The following is a 19,000-nucleotide window of genomic DNA, read 5'->3' as shown; positions in this document are numbered from 1 at the left end:
GATGGGCAGTCCTGGATAGTCCAGTAAGGATCAGTCAGCTAGTGGGCTCATCTGGATTTTTGACTCATTTACATAAGTTCAGAAGCTAATTGAAAATTGAAAATATTGACTGGTATTTTAAATTAGTGTTTAAGATTCGATGACCTTATGTTATCTCTTTCATTGCTTTCTTTTTTGTTGCATTATTCTAATGATAAGATTTTTATTGATATAAAAAATTTCCTTCTGTACATTTTTAGAGAGTACTTATTCCTCAACCAGTAGCTTGTTGTTCTTACTGTCATAGAGATTCTCCCAAAAGTGGTGGCTCGCTTAGAAGATGTACAAAATGCTACAGAGCAGGATATTGTGATCAGTATGTATTCATTTCAGCATTCTTATTTAGCAGTGTATTTCACAACAATATAAGCTTTTTTATTATATTCAATTTTATCTATTTGTTTATTCTCTCTGGTCTGACAGACTTATATTCAGGATCTTTACTAAAATTTGCCATACCATCTCAGTTATGATTGAAATAATATCCAGTAAATCTACATTCATAAAAAAATGTCAATTTTAAAGTATGAATAATGACCACAGGTTTATTATTCATATTAAATGAATATTATTCATATTCATTTAATATGAATTATGATTAAGAATGACATCTCAATTATGATTAAGAATGACGAAAGCACATACGATGTTATGCCGTTGGTGTAGATGATGAAGGTAGTTGTATCTTATATTTCTCATAGTTCTTCCAAACTTTGCAAACTGTATCACCATTCAAGACCTTCCCAATATCGATAAACAAACAATACATACAAATGTGGTTTGTTGTAGATGATAGATTGAATGGTGGAGACAAAGAGCTGTAGAGTAGGTGCCCTCCCTTGATGAGTCTTTGGACTCCCTGGAGGGATCACGTAATAATAATAATAATAATATATTATTAGACTTCCATGGAGTCAGTGAGTCTTTTCAGGAGGCCCTCCATCTCACACACACACACACACACACACTCATACCATGACTTGAATACATTTACTATCTCCACACTCACCATACTTCCAAGCAATGCATTCTAACCACTCACAACTCTCCAAGCAAAAAAACTACTCCTTACTCCCTAGCTTACAGCCTCCTTATACAACTTCCAAGAATGGCCTCTTGTTCTTCTCCTGTCTTCATTCATTCTATGAAAAATATGATCCAGTAAAACTCCAACTTATATGTCTCAAGCATGCACCCCCCCTTGTTCTTTTATCCACTATGTCTTCATCCTTTTGAAAACATGGTGAACAAATCATTGCACAGGAATCCATATATGGTTATGGTCTGATCAAAGCCATATACAGTAGAATCAACATTTTTACTCTTATGTGGCAGTGTTCTTCACATCATTCCCATAATGCACTGTATTACTTTCCTCACAATTTTAGTAATATGTCCCCAAAATTTCAGGCCTTATCCATCAACGCCCTCAGATCCCTTACCTCCTTTAAGATATCCCCACCAATCTTATGAGATGTTGTAGCTGCATTCATTTCCCATTCATAAAGTCTATTCAAGTCCTCTTGCAAGGCTATCCTTATCTATCCCAATGGCTTTAACAGGCCTTTAAGGCCCACAACCTTCCAAGCATGCTTGGATTTCGTAACCGAAATACGAGGATAGAATGGTCACTCCTATGCCTCAAGGTATTCTTGGCTGTATCCCTGTGTGTTCACGGGGCCGGTTTGCCTGCTTGCAGGATGATAAACACCAGATAAACTGTCGGAAAAAACCCTACTGCCCAAGACCGGCTAACTTGGCTATGGCTGAGGAAGATCCTTCAGCTCCTCACATCTCTGACGGGAATCGAACCTAGGACACTCCTTCCCCAGGCATATGGTTGCGAAGCGCAAAGCCACTAGGCTAACCGTGCGGACAACTCTTGCAAGGCTGCAACATCTTATATTTCTCATAGTTGTTCCAAACTTTGCAAACTGTATCACCATTCAAGACCTTCCCAATATCGATAAACAAACAATACATACAAATTAAACCTCAGTGGACTCAAAACAGAACCCTTGGGCACACCACCAGTAACCTTCCTCCTCAAGGGATATCCTTGAGGAGGAAGGTTACTGGTCTCCAATCCAATGCACTAACTACTATCCAACCCCATCTGTTCCAGTTTAATTGCTAATGTGTCATGTGGCAATCTATCAAAGGCTTTAGCAAAATCTAAATATACTACTGTGTAAGCTTCCTCCTTATCCAATGCACCTGTCACCAATCAAATTCCCATACATGGTCAAATCATTGAACACCTCTTTCACACTGCCATCTTTTATTTCAGCTTTCCTCTGCCTTCCGTGCATAATTGTTAATCTCCTCATTTCACTTCTCAATTGCCTCATCTTTGCCAACTCTGCTGTCATATCCAGATTATTAAATATATTATTAAAACAGTTTTTGGGGTGTTCTGGCTAGACTGGTAAAAACCTTGTTATGCTCCAGACATTATAACTAGTTGATTTTTAACTATCACACACACATATATCTCATCTTCCAGTTAGCCTGTTATAGCTAGTTTACTTTTATTTATGTCGGTGAACAGTGAGGTGATATCAAAGTTGTGTAAGATATCTTTATTATTATTAAACAGCTTTGACATCACCTCACCAACATTCCATTAAATGACACCTTATCACTTTTAAAAAGAAGTGTTTCTTCCTGATTATCAAAGATCTGTTTTTCCTTTGCAATCCATTGTTGTATTACAAACAGATAGAGGGTACTACCTCTGTGGTGTCTCTCCCCCTCCCATTTTTTATGGAAGAGTTTGTAAATCAAACTCTTGATTCAGCATCTCTCAAACCTTCTATCTGGCTAAGATATGTCGATTTTGTGTTGCCTATTTAGTCTTATGATCTAGACCAGGGCTGTCCAACCTTAGGTAATCCGAGGGCCGCATTAAAAAAAAAAAAAAAAAACAGGTACATCCAATGCGTATCTAGTAATTTAGTGGGCAGCAACGACACAACCTCAATAGCTGAACAAACTAAGCTCCCTGAGCATGCGTGTTAGAAACAGTGTAAGAACGCTTCTCTGACACATCTAATATTTGAAAAACACATGAGTATATAGTGATGTTAAAACACCAAAAAAAATAACCAACATCGAGATTATTGATTAGTGATAGAATTAAAGTATCTAATATGAATTTGGTTCAATGCATATGCTATCTTCTCTTCAGAAAGATTTTAGCAATTTTACCATTCCCCTACATCTGAAGTACATCAGAAAAAATAGCCAGAATCTTAAAGAAATACGATCTCTGCATGAGTCCAGAGATGGGTGATGAATACTAGAATATCAACTATGGATCAAGAATGGTGGAATCCATATTGCTGGTCACTAATTAGCTAATGGGCCTCCAGCAGGTGGTAGTACAGAAGTTAGCTGTTGATGACCCTCTTTACAGTTTTTGAGAGCATGGACAGTAGTTTGTTGGATGACTTTTATCACCTTCTTTGGAATGGGTTGAATGTATCTTGTTTCCATGCTATAAGGTAGATGCAGTTGAGTAGGAAAGACTGAAGAGATAACAGAGAAGCAGTATTAATTCTGGAGAACAAGTTTTCGGCACAGTAGATTTAATGCCATCAGGACCAGATGCTTTGTTCAAGTCCAAGTATTCAGGATTCTTCTGATTTCTTTTTGTGGAGGAAAACTAGAGATTGCGTGGAGTGAGTATACTTCATGGGAATGTTTGTGTGGTGGAAAGGTACATTGCCATGGTCATCATTGCAGGAATTAAAAGAGAAGAATGAGTCTCATCTTTGAGTAATGTTAGAATAATTCCATCTGGATATGAGAGCAATATAAGCATAAACATGGGTGGGCAAAAATTGTGCCCAATGATTTTGATTAGGAACCAGAAGGCTCAACTGTCATTATGATAGTAGACAAGTTTGTGTCATTTGGTCCTTTCAAAATAAGAGTATTGATCTTGAAGGACCATTTTGATTCTGACATTACTTAGACACTAAAAAAAAAAAAAAAAAAAACTTCTGGTCCCAGGTATCTCTCTCTCTCTAACTGTACTCAAATGTTGTGCTTCAAAATTCATGTTTTAAGACTTAAGTGCTGGGAGGAACTTATGTTGGAGGCTCCATGGAATGAAGAGCACTGAGAGAGGATTTAAAATATTTAATTTTTCCAATATTTCATCTACAAACCGAAAGTCTACCATCGAAAGTCTACAAACCGAGATAGTGCTACTGCATACAGGACAACCGACGCACCTACTCAAAGACCACATAGAGTAGGTGAGAAATGAGCAATGTGGTCAGCCAAGGATGTGAAACATGTAGCCACCCTCAACATAAGATCACTATACCGACCTGGAAAATTACAATTAGTCCAGGAAAATTTAAAAAGACTGAAATGGAGTATTTTAGGTTTATCAGAGACACATTGGTGTGGAGATGGATTCATGGATTTACCAGAAGGAAGACTGTACTTCTCAGGAAGAAAAGATAACATACACAGAGAAGGAGTTGCATTACTAATTGAAAAGAAACGTACACACTCAGTAATTGAAATAAACCCAGTGTCTCCTAGAATAATAACAGCCAAACTTCAAGCAAAAGAAAAAGGTCAAACAATTAAAATAATCCAAATATATGCACCAGACAGTAACCATTCAGAGGAAGAAATAGAAAATTTCTATGAAGAACTACAACAGGAAATAGATAATCCCAAAAATAGAGAACTCATGATAGTGATGGGAGATTTTAATGCTAAAATAGGACAGTTCACAGCAGACAAAAAAGATGTGATGGGGAAATTTGGATACGGAGAGCTTAATGACAGAGGAGAACAATTACTCCACTTCTGTAAAGCAAACGATCTAATGATTACAAACACATTGTTCTATCAACGCCCTAATAATAAATATACATAGACATCCCCAGATGGTAATATAAAGAACTGCATAGACTATATCATCATAAACAAACAATGCAAAAGATCAGTAAATAATGTACGAACCTTAAGAAGTTTTGATTTTGACACTGACTACGAAATATTAACTGCCAAAGTGAAGATAAAATTCAACAGGAAAAATAATATCAGAAAAGAAGAAAACATCAACCTATCAAAACTAAAAGATAGCTCAAGCAGAAGTCGATTTTTAGAACAGATGTGCTTGAAATTAAAACCCTCCATCTTCCAGAACAGCGGAAAATACTGGGAAGAAGGAAAAGAAACAGTGTTATCAATTGCAAAAGACACTCTAGGTTCCAAACCCAAAATAAACAAACAGTGGATAACCCAAGAAATCATAGCTACCATAGAAGAGAAAAGAGAGGCCAAGATACTTGTAAACCAACAAAACAATGAAGAGAATATAGAAAAATACAGAGCACTAAAAAATAAAGTTGATAACCTATGCAAAAAAGCCAAAGAAAAATGGTTAGAAGAAAAAAAAAGCTAAGAAATGCCAAGAAGCAACATACCAACAAAACAACCTAAAAGTCTTCCATGATACTGTAAGAGAAATTACAAAGGAATTCTCAGCAAAAGCAGTAACAATGATAAACAACAAGATGACTGAAACCGGGAATATTGAATATATAAGAAAAATCTGGTCAAACCATTTTAAGACTATCTTCCACCAAGGAAACAAAACTACAATGCCAACAATAGAAGAAAACAATGATCACCCAAAAATTTTACAAGAAGAAGTTAGATACGCAATAAAACAGATGAAAAACAATAAAGCACCAGGCATTGATACTGTCCCTACTGAACTGTGGTCATATGGAGACAGCATATCAATAGAATATTTAACAACCCTATTCAATAAAATACTACAAACAGGAGAGATCCCAGATGACTGGAGAACTGGAAAGATCATCCCAATATACAAGAAAGGAGACAAAAAAGACTGCAGAAATTACAGACCAATCAATTTACTCCCTCACACCTATAAAATATTCATAAGAATTATACAAAATAGATTAAAAAACACCTACGAAGAAATGATAGGCATAGAACAAGCTGGTTTCCGAGGAAACTATTCAACAATAGACCAAATTTTCACATTGCACCAACTAGCAGAGCTCAGCTGGGAAGACCATAAAGAACTATATTGTTATAAGTTAAGGGGATAAAAATCCCTTCTTGTTTTTCATCCAGTAAGCGAAACTAAGATCGAACACTATGATTGGCTTTTCATCTTTGAACTATATTGTTGTTTTGTGGACTTTAAACAAGCTTTCGATAACATCAACAGAGAAATCCTTGTGAAAATTCTACTAGAAAAAGCAATAGACAAATATATAATACAGTTTCTGATAAAATATTACTCTAAGACAAATGCAATAATTAAAAAGGACACACTCACAACAGAACCCATAGAGATCCAAAAAGGAGTAATGCAAGGATGCCCATTATCCCCATGCCTATTCAACATATATCTAGAAAAAGTTGTAAAGAAAGCAATAGACAATGAGCCTGGAATCAATGTCAACGGTTTAAACATAAATAATATCAAATATGCAGATGATCTTGTCCTTCTTGTAAGAACCCCAAATGAACTACAAAAGTTGATCAACAAGCTAAATGAAACCTGCAAAGAACAAATAGAACAAGTAGACAACTTCATATACCTTGAATCAAAACTAACAGAAACAATAGATGAACTCAAAACAATCAAACACAGAATAGCGATAGGATGGACCACCATGGGAAAATTACAGAAAATCTGGAAAACAAACAAGATGTCTAAACAAGCCAAAATCAAATTATATGAAGCAATAATTATACCGACAGTCATCTATGGAGCAGAAGCGTGGACAGTTAAAAAAAGAGAGGAGAAAAAACTGCTGGCATTTGAAATGAAATGCTTAAGAAAAATAAATAGAACAAGTTGGATAGAAAAGAAAACAAACATCACAGTCAGACAAGAACTATTGTATAAAAAGACAATAATAGAAAAAATTAGAAAACACAAACTGAGATGGTTTGGACACACTGTATGCATAGATGCAGACAGACTTCCTAACATCCTAATCAATACTTTTCCAACTGAAAAAAGAAGACCTGGAAGACCAAGAATTACCTGGCTGAAATTAATAAAGAACATCTCGGGATGCAGAACATATAAGGAACTTTTTCGAACAGCAAGGAATAGAGAAGACTGGAAGATCCTGCTCAAGAGAAGACTCAACCCGTCTTAGACGGTAGAGAAGAAGAAGAAGAATATTTCATCTTTTGTACAGACATAATATGAGACTTAACAAACAAGGCAACACAAAACTGTGAAACATATGGATGAAAGACTAGTCCTAACTAGGTGAGGTACCCTGTGTCAGCACCTGTTGGTGGCATCAGATATAAACTAGCACCTCAAAGTATTAGTGTTTTCCATATGTTGGGAAGTTTTATGAAACCATATTTATTAAGGTTAGGTTGATTTTTGGAGAGCAGCTGGAGATCTCAAATCAGTTATTCTCTTCTAAATTTGCTTTGAGAAAGTCATGTGATTGCTCTTGACATTTCTAAGGCATTCATTCAGTCAGGTCTAGCACAAAGATCTGATCAGCAAACTACCATCGTATGGTCCCTTCAACTTTTTTTTTTTTTGCAATTGGGTCAGTAACTTCCTCTTTGGTCACTCCTTACCTGTCACAGTAGATGGTGCTTCTCCTCAGATTTTTTGACAATGCAAGAGTATCCCAGGGTTCTGTATTTTTACCCACACTCTTCCTCCTGTACACAAGTGACTTGCTCTCATTGATTTCAAATCCTATTATAGCTATGGTGATCACAGTACATTCCACTCTTCCCTCTCATTGGACAAACCTTGTAGTGTCTGATCATTAGATGAAATAATGGAATATTTCGTCTGATCATTAGACGAATTAATTGAACATTTCCAATATTTCACCTCAAAGTCTTCCATAACAAATGCCTTACTGTCTAATCTCCTCACTATTCTTCAAGGGGGGGGTGAGAATAACCTTGTGAACTCCAAGGCTACTAAAACACAGTCCTGTGTAATTTCTCACAAGAAAGAACACACATAATTTCCTTATATTTTCAATAACACTTAGATAAAAAAGCATAATCTGATATTTCTTTTTGGACTGACCTGCATCCCTAGGCCTTTATTAACAAATTCATCTCAGACATGGCTTCTGCACCTGTCAAAAACACAGTGTACTTTTCTGCATAAGACATCATTTTAGAGCTTTAATGGAATATTTAAAGCACTGGGAAAGGATTAAAAACACTAATTTTAATGCTTCCAATATTTCATCTCAGTCACTGAGACATTTTCAGGGATTACAATAACTTTTGTAACACACAATCAAATACAACACAATACAAAGTGAAACACGTGGGTGAATCTAAAGTCCTGTTTGGTGCATCTTCTATGGCCATTTGTAGGTGGCCTAGGATGTAAAGTGAGATCTCTGATAATTAATGTTTCCCAAATTTTGGAAAGTTTTATGCAACTGCATTTATTTAAATTCAGTTGATTTCTGAGTGTGCTGCCACAGATTCTAAAAATGGTCTTTCTTTTTTGAATTTACTATGGTGGAGCATGGTGATTTTTCTCCAGGAAATACTGTGGGTTGTATCCAAAACATTGTCTGCAAGACTAGTTTTGCACAAGACCATAGTGGTGATTGCAGATGTATGATTTGTGTTCTTCTAAACGGATGGATCTGCCTGTCTGTCTGAAGTAAGCCAGCTTGTAGGAACAGAGTACTTTATATACTCCAGGCACTGAGAGAGGAGAGAGAGCTGATCTTTGGTAGAACAGATAAGGGTAGCTAATTTACGGTGGGAATTAAATGCTGTGTGGATATTGTACTTTTTTAAGTAACTGGCTATTTTTTCTGATGTGCCATGGATATAGAGTATAGTGATGGCATTTCTGAAATACTTTAGAAGAGATGGCAGGAATGGGGAAGGAGTTGATTATTTTTTTAATTCAGTCATCCCAAAACTGATCCTTGTGGTACACCACTAGTGACCTCTCTCTTACAGGATACTGCATCTCCATGCACAATTTTCCGATAGCTGTCTGACAGCCAGTCACTGATCCAACTCAGAAGTCTGTTATCCAGTCCAATCTGTTTCAATTTATTTAATAACTTGTCAGTTATAAATTATATAAATTAAATTATAAAGTTATTTATAAATAATTTGGCAATATATCAAAAGCTTTTGTAAAATCCAAGTACACCACCGTATATGCATCTCTGCTGTTCAAGGTATTTGTCACCTTGTTATAGTACATAAGTAAGTTAGTAAAACATGATCTCCCTTTAACAAATCCATGCTGATAACCCCAGAGAATACTGCTGTTATCAACCCATTTCTGTATTCTGCTTCTCACCAATCTTTCCAGTACCTTCACCGCAACTCCAGATATACAGATTGGCCTATAATTTGAAGCTACAGCATTTATCACCACCTTTATGCAGTGGAACAATTTTACCTTCTTTCCACTCCCGTGGAACCTGTGCTGTTGTAAGATTCTTATTAAACAGGCATTCCAGTGCTACCACCATTCCCTGGAACATTTCCTTAAGATACATGGTAATATGCCATCAAATCCTATCACCCTCTTGCCATCGAGGCTTTTTTTATGTCCTCAGATATCTTCTTCTCACTCATAATTAAGCTGTCATCTCCTATGTCCTCTCCGCTTAAGTTCCTGATGATTATCACCCTGATCAGGATGATAATACCCTTATAAATTAATCACTGAATACCTCAACAACTCTTCTGCAGCAGTTACTATTGTACCATTTTCATCCATTAACATCATCTTACCATGTTCATTCTTTCTTGTACTTGCTACATAACTAAAATATTCTCTAGCGTTTTTCTTCGTTTGATTCCCAATCTGCTCATACTCGATTTTTGTTTTCCTTAATAACTGCGTCATTCTCCTGGCTTGTTTCTTCAGGAAACTGATTATTACCAGTTTTCATCTTGTACTGTCTCCAAAGTAACTTCTTCCAGATTTCATGTTAAGTCACTCATTCATCCATTTTACACCTACCTTATTTAGCCTTTGGAATACATTCACACATTGATGCTGTTATGTATTTCTTTGTCAGTTCCCAAGCAGCATGTATCTCCTTACCCCTCACCTCCTCGTTCTATGCTATAGCTCCAAGCTGTCTCCTAAGCTTGTTATAATCACCAGCCATATAATTCCACATATAGCCTTTCCTCGTAGAAATCAGCATACGACTAGCATAACCCAGGTGATCACTTCATGATCACCTTCACCATCTGGGGAAAAGTGTGAAACCCCACTCACAATTACATCCTCTGATGAAGTGATGAGATCTAAAACTGTCGATCCTCGTGTACTCTCCTTTACATACTGCCTAAGATAGTTATCTCTCAAGAATTCAAGAAATTTATTTTCCTTATTTCCAAATGCTATCTCTTCTTTCTAGTCTAAAGCGTCATAATTAAAGTTGTCCATAATAATTACCTTTCCTTTGTTCACTAATCCATGTTGTTTATACATTTCTTCATCACCACCCTCCACATTCCCTTACCTATAGCAACATCCGACTTAGTTACACCACACTGCCTCATAACCATTACCACTCTTTCCCTCTTTCATGTCTACCTTATGTGGACATAATTTCTCTGCTATCATCAGCAGCCCCCCCCCCTCCCTTCTTTCCCCCTTTTTATCCTTATGGAAAATACTGTGCTTCCATTTCTATTCCAATTACAACATCATCTTCATTCAGCCATGTTTGTCTTATTCCAATGATTTTGGGGCAAATAAACTCAATCACTGAAACAATTTCATCCTCCTTATTTCTGATACTTCTGACATTTGTAAGCAAACACAGCAGTTCATTTTTAGGTCTGTAACCATCCTATTCAAGCCACTGGTTGGTTGTGATTTTCCCACCAGACCTGCCCTTGCCCAATCACCTTTATCATCACTTACCACATATATCTGTTCAGTCTCAACTTCTGCACCAACATCACAATATACTTCATCTCCATTCTCACATTCACTGCTACTTTCAACATCCACTCTCCCTTTGCCATATCTTCCTGTCTGCCCCCCCCCTATTTTCCTGTTCCTCTTACATTTCCATTCTCTCTTCACCTCTCATATCACTACTGTTTTCACTGTCAAGCATTTCTGTCTCTTCAGTACCACTCTCCTGATTTTTCAATTTTACTTTTAGAGTGGTGAATGAGTGGAATAAGCTGCCAGAGTCTGTTGTGGGTACTATGACAGTGAATGAGTTCAAGGCAAGTATGATAGATACTGTGTGAATGTCGAATAGTTGTGATGGACATGATGTTCAGGGCCTCCCTCGATGAGTCTAACGACTCCTTGGAGTCTCCCATAATAATAATAATCTGTTGCACACATCACACTATACTTCTACACACTGTGCGTCCATCTAGCAACACTTTCTCCAGTGCACTCACTCCAAGCCATTCAAATGCAACCCATCACCTTGCCTATATTATTTCATTCTTCCCCCAAACATATGCCATATATCCACAAACTTCACTCCCTTCTCCTCACACAGTTCTGCTAGCATACCATTCATGATTTTGGCTCTCTGTCGCAATTCATCGTCATACCTCGACAGTATACTGACAACCTTTCCTACTACACTGTTATTTTTCACTCTTCTCAATAACCTCCTGATATTCACCCTCGCATGCTCCTTATGTCCTCTTTGATCATTTGCCCCCCAATCACCACTAACTCTCTTGTTCGTTTCTTCACGTCCAGTGCCTGAATTATCCTACTCAATCTCCCTCCTGGATTGCAGACCTTATGGATTCTCTCATTAACTAATCCTCTAACCATGAAATGCCCATATATTGCTATCCTGGAATCACCTGTTACCTCTTTTACTCTTTTTTTTTTCTTTCATTCTATTCTCTTACACACTTTCATTAGTTTCCCCCTAAACGTCTAACATCACTCCACATATACCTCATCTCATTTTTCATTTTCAATAACTGTTTCATCAAATCTTGAATTCCGATAATTTCACTCTCTAGCACTCCCGTAGTCTTGCTACCTTTCGCTAACTTTCCTTTCCTCGTTTGTCATTCTTTCACTCTCTTATCACTAACTTTCACTTCCACATTCTTGCATTTTTTCACTCCCTCAGATTCACTAAATTTTGTTTCATTTTCGTTTCTTTCATTTATGCAATCTTCTATTTTTTCAGTCCTTTTTGTATTCGTTGCCTCATAGTCTAATAATATATCACACTTCCTATAAATCCGTGCTTTTTCTCATCTGACATTCATTCTCTCTCTCTCTCTCTCTCTCTCTCTCTCTCTCTCTCTCTCAAAAAAAACATATCTCTTACACTCTGCCATGCATACATATTACACTTGCACCATTATTGAATCATTTTTGAAAAGTCCTTGTCATTAATGCCACTTGATTTTTGCAGTGCTCATCTAGTCAAACCTATCGATGCCTGCGTTATTGACCTCTCGAGGACCGCCATTGTGTTATATTTAAAGAAGGCAATTTCTACTAATAAATCTTGTAGGATTCATGCCAAAAATCATGCAGCCACACTTCATTATCAAAATTAAATAGTTCAACACTAAAATTCAGAGTACTTAAGGGTCAAAGCTGTATAACTGAGAGGAAACCTCCACATAGCCTTTAAAGGAATGTGGAGAACTGACCAGGGCTTCTGACCTAATGTCCAATCCTCACCTTCTCATTGTGCACCCTGTTGAGTATCTACCTTGGATACTGAAAGAACGAGGATGGGCTGGCAATTTGGGATTTAGCTGACCAAATTATATTCTTATTGGCTTAAACCAAAATATAGAATGATGGTACAACATGACAGAATTTCATGCCAGCTGGGGCATTGCACAGTTAAAAAAACGCCTCGTTGTTTTCATCAGGGAACCAGTGCAAACAGCGAAAAGTCAGCTACTGGAACAAATCCTAAAATGCACCCAACTCAACATCAATAGAGTTCAAGATTGGTACTATCAACATAGGAAGCCTGAATGGCAAAGAAATGCAGCTAGCTGAGGAATTGGATAAGTACCAGATTGACATAATAGAAGTGACATGGGCAAATAGCAGAATGAGGAACTGGACAATGAGACTATAGTCTTATGGTCTGTCTCAGTAGAACTTTCTGTCCCACAGAAAGTTCTACTGAGGTAGAAGCGGAGGAATTTTTTCAGGCTTTAGAGAAATCAATTGACACAATGAAAAAGGAAAAGTTGGTCCTTGTTGGGGATCTAAATAGCATAGTAGGAAATGATTTTCAGACATACAAAAATATTTTGGGAAAATTTGGAGAAAATAGCAAAGCTAATAATTATGGCAAATACCTGTTGGATTTCTGCTCAAGACATGTACTTGTTATGTTCCAACATAAAAATGTACACAAATTCTCATGGAAAGAAGAGGCAAGGAATAAGAAAAGTCTTATTGACTATGTTATTATTATTATTATTATTATTATTATTATTATTTGACACCTCCAGGGAGTCCAAAGACTCATCGAGGGAGAGTGTGCCAACAGCATCGAACGATTGGCCCCCTTCCAACTACTAACCGCGCTCAAACTTACTTAACTGAGCCATTAGTAGCAGAGGCTCTACCAATCGACCAACCTTTGCCGGCCAATTGTTGATAGTGAAGTTTTCTGACTGGTGCAGGAGACTAGAGTGCATAGAGGAATTGGAAATTGGAAGTGATCCCCATTTAGTCTTGTGCAAGATAAAATTGAATTTCATACTGAAAGAAGAACATGCAAGAAAGTTTTTTAAAGTGAATAAAAGTTGAACAGCTGACAGCTGCTCAACTTTTGTGAACTGCAGATTAAAATACACAAATATTATTGAAGAAAAAATGAAAGAGTTTGAGAACAGGAACCAAACCTTGGATATTCAGTGGCAACCCCTGAAGAAAACATTGATTGATTCAGCCAGAGAGGCATGTGGTGAGATTGTCTGCAAGGATAGAAAAATCAGAACTCCGTGGTGGACACAGGAAGCTAAAGACGCAGTGAAGGAAAAGAAGAAAGCATATCAAAAGTTCCTGGCAAATAAGTCAGCTTGTGTGATAAATGTAAGAAAGCTAAACACTGTGTAAAACTAGTTAAACAAAAGTGATGGGAAGACTTTAAGAACATACAAAATAAATATCAGGAAGGTAGCAAGATATTCTGGAGGTTGTTGAAGAAGCTTAGAAATGAAAGAAAGAGTGCCGTAAAAGGAATTAGAGATGATAAAGATGACATGAAAATGGGAGAAATAGATATCCTTGAAGTATGGAGTAATTACTTCGAAAAATTGCTAAATGAAACTAGCAAAGATGACAGCACAGTGGTAAAAAACACTCAACAGGCATGCAGTCAGGAATACATATCCATACTTGAAGTAGAAAAGCCATCAAAAGCCTGAAATGTGGAAAGGCAGCAGGAGTAGATGATATTCGACCAGAAATGCTCAATTATGTAAGTCAAAGTCTTACAGTAGCCGCGGTATATAGTTCAGAAGGCCTGGATAGTGGGCAAATTCCGGATGATTGGAGCAGAGTTCTTGTAGTACCCATATATAAAAAGGGAAATAAAATGGATGTGAGAATTACAGAGGTATTTCTCTACTGAGCGTTTGTGGTAAGATTTATACAAGTATACTTGGGAAATGGTTGAGAAGGATTGTGGAAAAGAAGCTTGGTGAAGAGCAAGAATATTCAGGCCAAATAGAGGCTGTCTGAATGAAATTTTCAATTTATGACAAAAAGTTGAGAAATCATGGGAACATAACAAAGATCTGTATTTAAGTTTTGTAGATCTGTCTGGAAAAGGCATATGACAAGCAGCCAAGAGAGAAGCTATTCAAAACGCTACAGTTATTTGGTGTCAATGGGGCATTATATGAAGCAATACTTAAGTCTTTATTTGAGTTGTAAGTCTCATCTCATCTCATCTTCCTTATACCATCTTTTACCTTGCGGTGTCGAGGGTCCATTGATAATCGGACCTCACTCCGTTTACAGGATAAGGTGGTCAGCCTTATGCCCCAGTGTATCCTATGGCCTGTGGTGTTGAGTTCTCAAGGCCAGTTTGCCTGCTTTGTGGGATGAAAAACCCCAGAATAAACTGGGGGAAAAACGCTGCTGTCCATGCCCAAGACTGGCTAACTTGGCTATGGCTGAGGAAGATCCTTCAGCTCCTCACGTCACCGACGGGAATCGAACCTAGGACACTTCTTCCCCAGGCATATGGTTGTGAAGCGCATAGCCACTAGGCTAACCGCGCGGACCTTGAGTTGTAAGTCAGCAGTTAGAATTGAAAGAAGTATATGAAGATGGTTTAATGTTAAATCTGGTGTCAGACAAAAATGTACATTGTCCCCTCTGTTATTCGTTATCTGTTTGGATGACATTATGAAGGAAAATGGTATTAAACCTGATATCAAAATTGTAGATTTTAATGTCAGCTCTTTGCTTCATGCAAATGATGTTATGCTTCTAAATAAACATGCTACAAGTCTGCAAGATTCTCTGAATAAATTGAATAACTGTTGTAATAGATATGGTATGAAGGTCAGCAATAACAAGACAAAGGCAATGAAAATAGGCAGAAGCATTGAAAATGTCAAACCGCGTTGTGAACGGACAACCTGTGGAACAAGTAAAACATTTCAGCTACTTAGGCACGATTTTTAGTGAAGATGGCAAATTAAATATGGAAATAGACAACAGAATCAACAAAGCTGGTGTGGTAGGAAATCAATTGAATAAATTCATATGGAATTAGAAAGATATTAGTTGGAACACTAAATTAGCTGTATACAAGACAGTGTTCAAACCAGTTTTAACTTATGGATCTGAGAGCTGCGTCAGAAGTAAAACACTTGACCAAAGACTTGAGACATTAGATATGAGAGTTCTGAGAAAGATTAGGGGCATGAACAGATGACATCAGTGGTAATATCATATGAAAAACAAGGATATTAGGAAAAAACTTGACATTGTCAGCATCAACGAATGCGTTAGCAGAGCTAATCTCAGGTGGTATGGTCACTTAAACAGAATGGGAGAAGAAAGATTAGCATACCAAGTGTTCTCTGCCAAGTTGCAGGAAAAAGACCCAGCGAAAAACCAAGATATCGATGGATTGATTCAGTAAAAAGTGTCTTAGAAGATAGAAATATAAGATCTGATGATGTTGGGGTCTTGACAAGTAACAGACTGATTTGGAGGAAAATTGTAGATAGGAAGTTAGTAATGATGTAAATTTTTCATATAGTACTATCATATCCCTGTACATCCCTTGAGGGTATATGTCAGGAATTTGAATGATGATGATAATGGTGAGGAACACTAAAATTCATGAAATATTTTCAGTCCTTACTTAAAATAGCACTTTTCTTTCCGAAGCTCTTTCCAACACTAACAACTTAAGGCCTTCTAGTGTTAGAAGAAAAAAAAAGTTAATTGAAGGTTGAATAATTGAGAAATTATTGTGTATGTGTGTGTGTGTGTGTATATATATATATATAATTACTAGCAGTTTCTCTTGGAAGTGGTGACATTTTAATAATTTCTACATGTTTGTTTTTATAAAAGAATAGCATATATTTCTCTGGGCATAATAAATTGGATTATATATGGGCTCATAACCGATGGTTATGAGCCCATATAACCGATGGTTCAGAACCATCGGTTATAACCTAGTCTGTAACCTTCATTTTTGCTTACTGATTTGTATTCCCTGAGGATGCCAATAGAAACGGATTGGCGAAACATGTAGGAAGATAAAAAATAAAGGTACTTGATAAAGATTTGATAAAAAAAAGTGTAATAGTCTTATGAATAATTGTCAAGAAAAAATTCAACATAAGCCTTGTCTTGTTTTACTTTTCCAAAAAAGAAATAACAGATTTAGTCAAATATTTTTCCTCATTCTTTTAAATATTTTTCATTATTGTAAAAGCTCAGTAGGATATAATACTTTTTTTTTTGTCTCTGATATATATTCAGCAGTTATTTTATTTGTTTTCTATAGCACATGTCAAAAAAATCATTGGGCTCTTCACAAATCAAGTTGTAAACTAATTCCTGAGTCAGTTGGTTGTCCTTTTATTATGAGCTTTCCCGAGTCTCAAACTACATATGCCAATCTAAATAGAACAATGGAAGCCTACTCTAGGTAAAGTAACTGGTATTCAATATTCAGTTGAATATTAATTTTATTTCCATAATTTCTCAAATATCCTGTGCACTTTTTTTATAATTCACTAAGAAATTAGGATATATGGCATATTCGTGATTTTCGCATTTTTTCTTTGTTCATATGTTGTCATCATGCACTTTCACAGTGTATGCAAGTGGTGGATGATAAATTTAGTTTAATCCTTTATCCCAGTGAGAGCAAACAAAGTTTGCGCCTGAAAATATCTTCAGGACTGAATATAGTGTTGTACTATCTTACCTGGGTAAGTACTACAACACCAGGCAACTCGTAGCAAAGGTGGAGCAAACTACCAACAATCCTATCCCAGTATCTCCCATAATGCAAAACACATCTCCTTGTGGATATGTATCCTGTTATGCATTAAGGGATTGGCCACTACCCAGACTAGTTTCGACCTTTATTGAGGTCTCTTCAGTGGGAGCCAAGCCCAGAGTTGGAGATACCAGGCAGAAGCAGTAGCAAGGTCATCTTTACCTATGGAAGTTGCTAAAAGGTTTGCCGCCTTTTTTTTTATTAAATTCCTCTGGATTTAGAGAAAGTTGTTGAAATTTTATTTTTCACTAGATTAGACTATGATAAATTTAGTTTAATCCTTTATCCCAGTGAGAGCAAACAAAGTTTGCACCTGAAAATATCTTCAGGACTGAATATAGTGTTGTACTATCTTACCTGGGTAAGATAGTACAACAGATCAGGAATTTCAACAACAGGCAACTCGTAGCAAAGTTGGTAGCTTGCTCCACCTTTGCTACGAGTTGCCTGTTGTTGTACTCCTATTCCAGTATCTCCCATAATGCCAAACACATCTCCTTGTGGATATGTATCCTGTTATGCATTAAGGGATTGGCCACTACCCAGACTAGTTTCGACCTTTATTGAGGTCTCTTCAGTTGTCGAAAGTGGACAGAGGTCGAAACTAGTCTGGGCAGTGGCCAATCCTTTAATGCATAACAGGATACATATCCACAAGGAGATGTGTTTTGCATTATGGGAGATACTGGGATAGGAGTGTTGGTAACTTGCTCCACCTTTGCTACGATTTGCCTGGTGTTGTACTACTTACCCAGGTAAGATAGTACAACACTATATTCAGTCCTGAAGATATTTTCAGGCACAAACTTTGTTTGCCCTCACTGGGATAAAGGATTAAACGAAATTTATCATAGTCTAACCTAGTGAAAAATAAACTTTCAGCAAGCAGTGGTGGATGATAGTCTGTAAGGTTTTGTTGTACATAGTCTGCTCACTATGTTTATGCATTTACAGTCCTTCATTTTTAATGAAAAAATGAAGATACTTAAAGAAGTAGAAGAGACTAGGAATTCATTGCTGTTGTAATGTATAAATCTATGGAAAGTTTTATTTCTGATAGGAAGATAAAAGAATTGCTGCTGCATATGAGTAGTAGCCAAGGAGCTTTCATAGCCAGAAATGAAAATATTCTATTGCTTTGCTTTTGCTTTGTGAGTGTGAAGCAGCAGTTTGGATGTGTGGTTTCAACTGAAATATATAATTAAAGGCATTGCTTAAGCAAAAAAGAACAGGGACTTAAAACTTTTAAATCAGTCCAGAAATGAACAGTTAAGAAACAATTTCAGTATTGGTAACTTTTCTCATAGCTTCATTAAAAAAGTCATGTTTTCAGTGGTATGCCATTATAGTTGACTCTCACTATAATAAACTTAGGGACTACATGAATAGTTGGTTATAGTGGATAGTTTGACATAGTGAATTTTCTT

General features: G+C 36.7%; 1 protein-coding gene across 1 annotated transcript in view; it reads left to right on the top strand.

Moving 5' to 3' along the window:
- Window positions 1-19,000, top strand: part of LOC150101961 (ubiquitin carboxyl-terminal hydrolase 19-like) — a 629,785-nt gene that overhangs the window by 429,435 nt on the left and 181,350 nt on the right. Inside the window, exons 16-17 of the mRNA XM_090399944.1 lie at window positions 240-355; window positions 17,073-17,216. Of these exons, the coding sequence (XP_090256070.1) occupies window positions 240-355; window positions 17,073-17,216 (260 nt within the window). The remainder of the gene's footprint in view (window positions 1-239; window positions 356-17,072; window positions 17,217-19,000) is intronic.

The sequence above is a fragment of the Typopeltis vanoorti genome, chromosome 11 (genome assembly GCF_054136105.1).
Source record: "Typopeltis vanoorti isolate ZY-2024b chromosome 11, IOZ_Tvanoo_1.0, whole genome shotgun sequence".
Taxonomy (NCBI): Eukaryota; Metazoa; Arthropoda; class Arachnida; order Uropygi; family Thelyphonidae; genus Typopeltis; species Typopeltis vanoorti.
The sequence above is the reverse complement of the archived record's forward strand: the minus strand, read 5'-3'. Positions and strand labels throughout refer to the sequence as shown.